Below are 8,198 nucleotides of genomic sequence, written 5' to 3'. Positions count from 1 at the left end.
CCTGAGAGCCACAGAGTGGGGGGCCATAGACACATGTGCCCTGAGAGGAGGGCACCGACCCAACCCCCCAGGCTTCTAGACACCTCATCATCACCTGTCCCCCCACTAACACCACTAATACCACTAATGCCCTAGCATGGGTGGTCCACAAAGCCCCCTCTCCTGCTCCAGGTGCCTCCCCTCCTTTGTCACCTGTGTTTTCCTCCTGATCAAACAGGAATGTGTCAGCAGGAGGCTGGGCTGCTCTCCCACCCCATTGTTAACAGGGCAGGCCCTCTGGGCCCCTCCCTACACCCCTACTCCAGACAGGCCCAGGCCTGCCCACGGGCCAGCCCACTGCCCCCTGCTGGGAGTCTAGGTACACCTGTTACCTTTGGGCCTCAGCACAGGTGGGAACTGCACCTGGTTCTTGAGCCCCCTGCCTTCTCCCTCCAGCTCACACTCTTCCTCTGCACGTCCATCCAGGTGGGGGGAGTGGGGGATGAAGAGCCACTCCTGCCCCAGAGTAGCCCCCGCTCAGCCGGGAGCCTAGCAAGTTTACCCCAGCAGAGCATAAGTTAAGGGGTTGTAGGGATCCCTGGGGGTCTTCCAGACCTGAGAGTCACTGGGCCCCAGGTGGCCTTCCAGTGGAACAGGATGTGCTCTGGACTGGGAGGGAAGTCCCCCAAGGTCTGAACTCCTGGCCTTCCTCCCATAGCATTCCTGGCTGGGAGATCTCTAGCCAGGAAGGGGGAGGGCAGAGAATGGGGAAAAGGAAGAAGTTAGGGGACAGACAGTGGCTCCTTGCATTGGGTAGGGTCTTGCCCCAACACCTAAGAATGAAGTGGCTCAGGGGCTGGTCACCTCAAAAGTGGGGCTTGCATGTTAGAGGAGATACAGAACCTGCCCAGAGATCTTGAGTCATGGGCCACAGTCTCAGAGGGGATGGGACAGTGAGTGGAGTGTCATCCTGCAGTCAGCTACCAGCACAGCAGCATTGCTGGGGCAGTCTGCAAAATTTGAGTGATATCTGTGAGTCGATTCCATGGGATTATCTGGCCAATGTTCATTTCCTGATTTTAATGATTTTACTTGGGTTTAAAGTGTCTTTGTTTTAAAGAAATACTCACTGAAGTATTAGTATAATGGGGCATCACGTTGGTAATTTATTGTCACATGGTGCAAAACACATTTTGGTTGGGATTACATTGAGTCAATAAGTAAATAACAGGTAAATAAACACCTTTAAAAAAAATGCCACCCAGCTGAGGGGCAGGCTCCAAGGCTCTCTTTCCCACTCCCCAACGTGCTTCCTGAAAGGGGATGCAAAGCCCTCTCCAGGGCCTCCTCTCAGTTTGGGCTACTACACATTGGAAGCGTTTGGAGACCTTTTAATATGTTGATACTTCCCCCTCCACCCTGGTCTGACTAGTCCAAGGTACAGCCCGGGCTTCTCAATTTTCTGGAGCTCCTGGTGACTGCCCTGGCAGCTAGGAGCAAACCTCTGCTTCTTGGGCCTCGTGATCCCCTAATGGGCGGTTCTGCCTGCCCCTGACAATGCCCCTCTTTCCCCCATCATGGGCCTGGGGCAGATGGTGACACACCCCATCTGTCCATTCAGGGTGCTCACACCTCACCTGGGCTGGGAAACTGTTCCTAGAGACCAGTGGGGAAGGCCGGAGCCCACTTCGTTCCCCCAACACTGGGGTCTATGGAGAGGAGGGGGTGGGTGGTGGAGATAGAAAGGGGGAGTTGCCTGGTGGTGGAGTGGAGGCTGGGGCAGCCCCCTTAGCCTGCCTTGTGGAGGAGGTGGGCTCAGTAAGGCCTTCAGTGTGTGTGCCCTTCTGGGATATTTGGAATAATTAGCAAGTGAAAGCAGCGAGTTAGCAGGGGAATGCCAGGTTGGCTTAGAGCCAACCTTGAGGACAAAGAAAGGGGCATCGGGAGAAAGGGGTCCATGGAGGCTTAGGGCAGTGCCTCTTTGTTCCCCTGTGTGTGTGGGCACACACATGTGCGTGTGCATGTGTGCATGTGGAAGCTGCTGGGGAGTGCCTTGCACCAGGGAGAGCATGTGGGTGGCGGGGTGGGGGTGTTGCACGGAGAGGTAAATCCCAGGCTAAGCTAGGGGGAGGGGATTGAAAGGTTCTGACTGAATGTCAACGACACACATTTCCTGTGCCTCAATTTCCCCACCAGGACTCTTGGTAGTCTGGTCCCTCACACTGTGGACCTGCTGGTATGAGTAGGAGAGAGACTCGGAACACCTCCCTCTCCGCCCCCTACTGGCCTCCCTCATCCCCAGGCCTGCACTGGGTGAATGCACACCAGAGTGGGAAGTGGGGGCCCTGGGGCTGGGGCCTGTGACTTCATACCTGGTCCCTCTAGGAGAGAGGACTGAGGCAGGGAGACACTGGAGAGAGGCTCAGGCTGGCAAGCCCAGGCAGGCCCTCACAGTGGGGGGCCTGATGGTGAGGGATGCATGGTCCTTTGTGAGTCCCTATGTGGGCGGAGCAGGGGCTAAACCCCTCCCATGTCTCCAGCTGATCTAGGCACAAGTTTCCCCTTTGGGCAGATGGGGGCACTGGAGCCCAGGCTGCTAGGGACTTCCAAGTTGTGGGGAGTTCATCAAGGTCTCTGCAAGCTATCAGTGTCCCCTTCTGGAACATTGGCCCTTACCTGTTCCCAAAGAAAGTTTTGAGCAGGTCTATTTTCAGATTTTTAAAAATTTTATTTTTAAAAATTTCTTATTGTAAATAACTTTCCATGAAAAAGGTTAAATTGCCCCATAGGGCAGGAGGGTAGATGTGGGCTGCAGCCCAGGGGGTCAGGGTGGAGCAAGGTACACCTGCCTGTCTGCCTGCCACAAGAACAGGCAAGGGCACAGGGCTCCCCTCTTCTTGGTCCCAGTGGTTCCAGCAAGCTCGGTGCCCCTCCCAGTTAAGCCTCAGCTACAGCTACACACACTAAGTTAGTCTGGCTGTTCCCACCCCCCACCCCCTAGGATCCCTGCCCCAGCCCTCAGAACCTCAACTTCCTGCTGATCCCAGTCTCATGTTGGGCTCAAAGATTTGCCATTTACAGCTACCCTGGGGATGGGGCCTGGCCGAGACCCTGAGGTCTGAGGGAAGATTTCCATGCCCCATCCTGTGCTCCCCTCATTTCTGTCTCCTTGCTCTGCCCCACTCTCCCAGTCCAGCCTCTGCCCCCCAGGCTCCAGGGAGGCTTTGCCAGGAGAGGCCTCCAGGGGGTTAATTTGCTGTCACCTAATTAGCATTTGTTGTACCTGGGAACTTTCTCTGGATAGAGACCTGGAGAAGCAAGAGGGAGTCTGGGCACTCTGGGGAGGGCCCTTTCTGTTCCTCCTCAGCCTGGCCAGCCCACCCCCACCCCCACCCCGGGCCTCAGCTTTCAAGGTGCAGGGCCCTTTCACCTGTTCCTGGGGGCAGGGGAGACATGGATCAATGAAACACTGGTGTACAGGGAGCTGGATGGGAAGGCAGCAATTCTGGTCCTGGGCACCCAGTTCTCAGCCTCCTGGGCTGGAATCTGAGGTCAGCAGGGGCTGGTGGCCATGTAGTCTCATGACACCAGGCTTGGGAGACCTGGCCCAGCCCCTGCCTGGGCGGTGGGTGTCCGTGGGCCTGTGCTGGGGGGGCAGTTTTGGGCTCTCACTCGGGCACTGTCCAGAGGTGGGGTGGGGCCTGGCCTCTTACAAGAAGGAGCCCACACTGGCCCAGTCCTGCAGGTCGGCAGCCAGAGTGGCATCCCCGGCCTCAAAGAGGGGCTCTGGGGGAAGGCAGCCACTGCCACTCTCATCCCAGGGGTGCTGCAGGAAGGATGTGGCCAGGAAGGTCTCATCGAAGTCCAGGCTGTCTGCAGCCTGCTCCACCGGAGGGCCCCAGGTAGCGGGGCAGTCGATGTGGCGGCCGTGGACGGTGAGGTCCACATCCCCATGCAAGGCAGGGCTCAGTGGCGGACTCAGCTCCAGGCCCTCCAGGGCGCCCAGCTCCCCGCCCAGCGTGCCAGCATCGAAAATGGCCTCCCAGTCAAAGTTGCCTTTGAGGGGCTCCAGCTCGCCCTGCTCCTCCTGGGTCAGCAGCAGGGTGCTGGGGGGTCGTGAGACCTTGGCTACCCGTTTGGGCAGCGGCTGTTTGCGCTTATGCCCCAGCCTGCCCTCACCCATGCCCCAGCCTGCCTCCCCAGTGGCCTCTTCAAACTCCCGTAGCAGCTGCTGGGCCTCAGTGTTCACCGTCAGTGGCCGGGCCCAGGGGGCAGCACTTGGCTCCTGTGCGGCCTGGCGGGCGAAGGCTGGGTGGATGTGTACTGGTGGCAGCCCCCGCTTCTTGAAGGCCCCGCTCAGCAGCCGCTCAGCATACTGGGGGTCAATGCGCCAGAAGCCCCCCTTGCCTGGCTCGTCCTTTTCCCGAGGCACCTTGATGAAGCACTTGTTCAGGGACAGGTTGTGGCGGATGGAATTCTGGCAGAGGGAGAGAGAAAGAGGAACCACTAGATCAGTGTGGATCCCGGTGATGAAGTGGCACCTAGTGACCCCCATACATGAAGGGGAGAGGAGAACGGACTGGCTGCTCTAACCAGGCGGCTGTGGCTCTGGGACACCAGCCACAGGGCACTGGGAGCCTGGAGTGCTGTCGGGGGCTTTTGTTCCCTGTTGCCCGGATATCTGCCTGCTCAGTCATCCGAGTTCTGAGCTGCAGGGTGTCTCACAGTGCCACCCCCCCACCCCGTCACCTGCCCTCCCTCCCTTACCCTGCCACTTGGGGCCTCTGGCCAAAGCCCTGGGCTCTCCCAGGGCCTGGACCGCCATCTCCCTTGCCTGGGCCTGGCTGGCCCTCTGTGGAGTGAGTGGGTCGAGGGAGGGGGCTGGGTAGCTGAGGATGGGGTATGTGTGTGTGTTTGGTGTCTTTCCTTGTTTGTAGAGCCAGCTGCTGGCTTGAGCCTTCACCCCCCAGGGCCCCTTCTTCCCAACCCAGGCTCAGTTGATTATTACCTAGCCAAGAGCATAGTGCTCATTCCTGAGGCCCATTTCCAAAAGCTGAACTGCACAGACTTAGGGTAGGGTGGGGGTGGGGTCTCTGCTTTCTCACTGAGGCTATAAATGGCACTACCTCAGGGTCAGGGCCATTTGGAATGCTTTGGATTATGATGTGATCCTGTAACCTGCCCTCTTTGGGTGCCCCGGAGAAGAGTCTAGGCATTGCTGGGGTGTCTTTCTCTAATTGCCCTTGGTTCTGATCACTGAAGATGCTCAGGGCAATGTCTACCCAGCCTCAAACCCATCATCATGCTGCCATGTGTTATTCTTAGGTGCTTAATCTTGTCCAAACAATGCTAGGGGACAGGGTCCTGGGCTGGGACAGCGGGAAGGTGCTGAGCTAGGACAGTGCCCCCCAGCAAGCTGGATGTTTATATGGTGGCCTGGGCTCCTGACTGCTCTGTACCAGGTTCCGGAGACTTGGAACACAAAGCCAATGTAGCAAGCAGAGCCCTTGTGGAAAGTACCTGGCTCAGGTAATTGTCTCTCCAGGGAGGTTGGCTGAGAAGAGGGGGTGGAGGCAGGAAACTGGGGAGGAGTTGCTGTGGTGGTGGTGGGGCTAGAATGGCAGTTTTAGGAAGGGCCCCAATGGCTCTCCAATGGGACACAGCTGGCCTTCACCCCTTACAAGCACTCTCTCACACCCATTCCCCAAGCCAGTTGCAAAAAGGTGGGATGAAGAGCCTGGCTTACTAGCCAGGCTCCAGTGTCATTTTCTGAGTCCAGCCCTGGCAAACTGTCTGTGAGTAGGGCAGTGTCTAGGAATTCTAGGACTTGGGACAAGAATGTGCCCTCAGTCCACCACTTCCCCCAGGGGGCTGTGTCTGCACATAGTCTAGCCCTGGCCTTTGGCTGGGCCTGCTGGATAAATGGCAGGTGCCTTCCCCTAGATTCTAGGGGCTAGAACCTCAAAGTCTGTACCCCTGATGCCCTTTGTCCCTGGACATTCTCCCTTCTCTCCTTTTGGAAGTCAAAAGAGGGGCAGTTCCAAGAACTGGACTCTTGGTCCTCCCCTCCTAGGCCCTGGCAGCTGCTCCACACCTACATGGCCTGAAGATTTGGAATGTGAATCCACTGTGGTGTGGGGAGAAAGGGAGTGGGGAGGGAGCAGCCACCGCTCTTGCCTCCCCTACCTGCCAGGTGGGATCGGCATGGCGGAAGTAGCAGAAGTTGTCCGTGATCCACTTGTAGATGGCCGACAGGGTGATCTTGGTGGCCTTGCTTGCCTGCATGGCCATGCAGATGAGCGTGGCGTACGAGTAGGGAGGCTTCACATGTGGGTTGGTGGCGTAGTCCACGTCGTCGGGGGGTGGGGCCCGCAGCCCCGGGGGCGCGCTCCGCGACGTGCACGACGAAGTGGGCTTGCCTGGCGTGTGCGGCTGCCCCAGGCAGGCAGGGTCAGCCGCCAGGGGGGACCCAGGCGCCGCGGAGCCTGGCACCTGGTGGTAGCCGTGGGGGTCGGTGCCCCCCGGGGGCAGGGCAGGTGCCTTGGCGTTAAGAATGGAGAATTCCTGCAGCCACTGTAGGCTGGTCAGGCTGTCATCGAGGGCGTCGGGCTCCTCCAGGCCGCCCTCCGGCCCGACCTCCTCTGCCGGGCCTGCTCCCGAGAGGCGCAGCCAGCTCTCCGCCATGTCTGCCGCGACTCTCCGAGGGGACGGTCACCATCCACCGGCTGAGCCGGGGGTGGCCCGCCACGCTCTCTGGTCCGCTGACTCCCGCAGCTCCAGTTACACAGCCTCCCGGACGTGCGCTTCCATCTCGCGACCCCGGGGTCGCCCTCTCCAAATTCGTATGTGGTGCCTGCGGGGACCACAGTGGGAGCTGAACTCTTACCCCACTCCTGAGGGGAGAGGGTATGTGTAAGGGGGGGAATCTCTTCTAAAACCATCCCCACCAAAGATCCAAAGATCGTTGGGCAGGATCTTTTAGTGTCAAGATCTGGGAAACAGAAGCAATGCCCTGGCATCCGACCCCACCAGAGCTGCCTCTCTCTCCCTTTCCTCTTCAAGGTTTTGTTAGCCAAAAGAGGGAAGAGGGCACGGGAACAAGAGTCCATCCTCCTTTCTCAAGGACTAGGAAATCAGCACCCTTTCCTTCCCACAACAAATGGAAACGGGGCGAAATGTCCGGGAAGGCAGAACGACGGGGCAGGGGGCGAGAAGGTCGTCTGATTGTTGAAGGGCTATGAGGATTGGGGGGGCAGTCAAGGAAAGGAAGAGAACAGAACATAGAGTTATGAGGTGGGGGCAGGAAGCGAGTTTCCCTCAAATTCCTCAGATGTCGGTTCCTGGCCCACCACATTGTCAGGGACCTGGGAGTGCGGGCTGGTACCGAGGCCCTCCCTTCCCGTGGCCTGTAGCCCTCCCCGTCCCTCGTCCCTTACCTGGCTCAAAGAGCAGCCCGGTCCCGAGGAAGGTTCTGGAAGAAGTTCCTCCCACCCACCCCCCGCGGCTCTCTGCCTCCAGCTCGAGGGCTCCTCCAGCGCCCCTCGTCGCCCCCCCGCCCGACGGCGCTTCTCTGAGTGCCCGCGGCCCCGGGACCGGCATTAAGTAGCCGCTCCAAAGGCTTCTCCTGCTGCCATGGCGACGCTCCGCCCCTATAAACAGCTTCCGCTGCTGCTATTGGTCAGCACGTCTCCAGGGCGACCGCGGGCACTCGCTACTCTGCGGCAACTCTCTTCGAACTCCCTCCTTCTGCCGCCCTCTCCCGCGCCACCCAACCCCCTACCCGCCACCGCGTCGGGACTCGGAGCATTCCCGCCCTAGGGCCCCGCGCTGGGGTCTGAGAAGCGCGCGGTTCACCACTCCTTCCCGAGGCCCCAGGAACCGCCATCGGTTCTTCACCTTGGGGAACCGCCAGTCCCACCCCTCCCCCTTCCTGCCCAGGCTGCTCCGAGACGCTGACTGCTCCAGGACCCAGCCAGGGGTTCGGGGCCAAGGTTGGGAGCGGGCTCAAGCTCAGGAACCACGTCCTTGAGGGTTTTTGTCCTCTCTCCTGCGCTGCGAGTGACGCTTTCTCATGTTTCTGCGGCCTTTCCTTCTCTAGACCCTGACAGTCGTCTCTGGTGCCCGCAGGCAGGTCTGACTCTCCGATGCCACCTGCCGCTCAGGTCTACAAAGCGGCCACCACAGATCGCAGACACACCGAGGAGGGGAGGGTAATCCAG

The 8,198-nt window shown here is 59.4% G+C and overlaps 1 protein-coding gene across 1 annotated transcript; it reads right to left on the bottom strand.

Annotated features, from left to right (window-relative positions):
* Positions 1-2,691: 2,691 nt before the first annotated feature.
* Positions 2,692-7,605, bottom strand: FOXJ1 (forkhead box J1). Its single transcript, XM_003786106.1, has 3 exons — positions 7,416-7,605; positions 6,166-6,832; positions 2,692-4,456 (listed from the first exon to the last, which is right to left on the bottom strand). Exons 2-3 carry the CDS (start codon positions 6,661-6,663, stop codon positions 3,689-3,691), a joined length of 1,266 nt encoding a protein of 421 aa, XP_003786154.1. The 5' UTR covers positions 6,664-6,832; positions 7,416-7,605; the 3' UTR covers positions 2,692-3,688.
* Between the last annotated feature and the right edge of the window lie 593 nt (positions 7,606-8,198).

This window comes from Otolemur garnettii, unplaced genomic scaffold (assembly GCF_000181295.1).
Source record: "Otolemur garnettii isolate 467f Iridium unplaced genomic scaffold, OtoGar3 scaffold00018, whole genome shotgun sequence".
NCBI classification, from domain to species: domain Eukaryota; kingdom Metazoa; phylum Chordata; class Mammalia; order Primates; family Galagidae; genus Otolemur; species Otolemur garnettii.
Note: the sequence above shows the minus strand (reverse complement) of the source record. Positions and strands in the feature narration are given on the sequence as shown.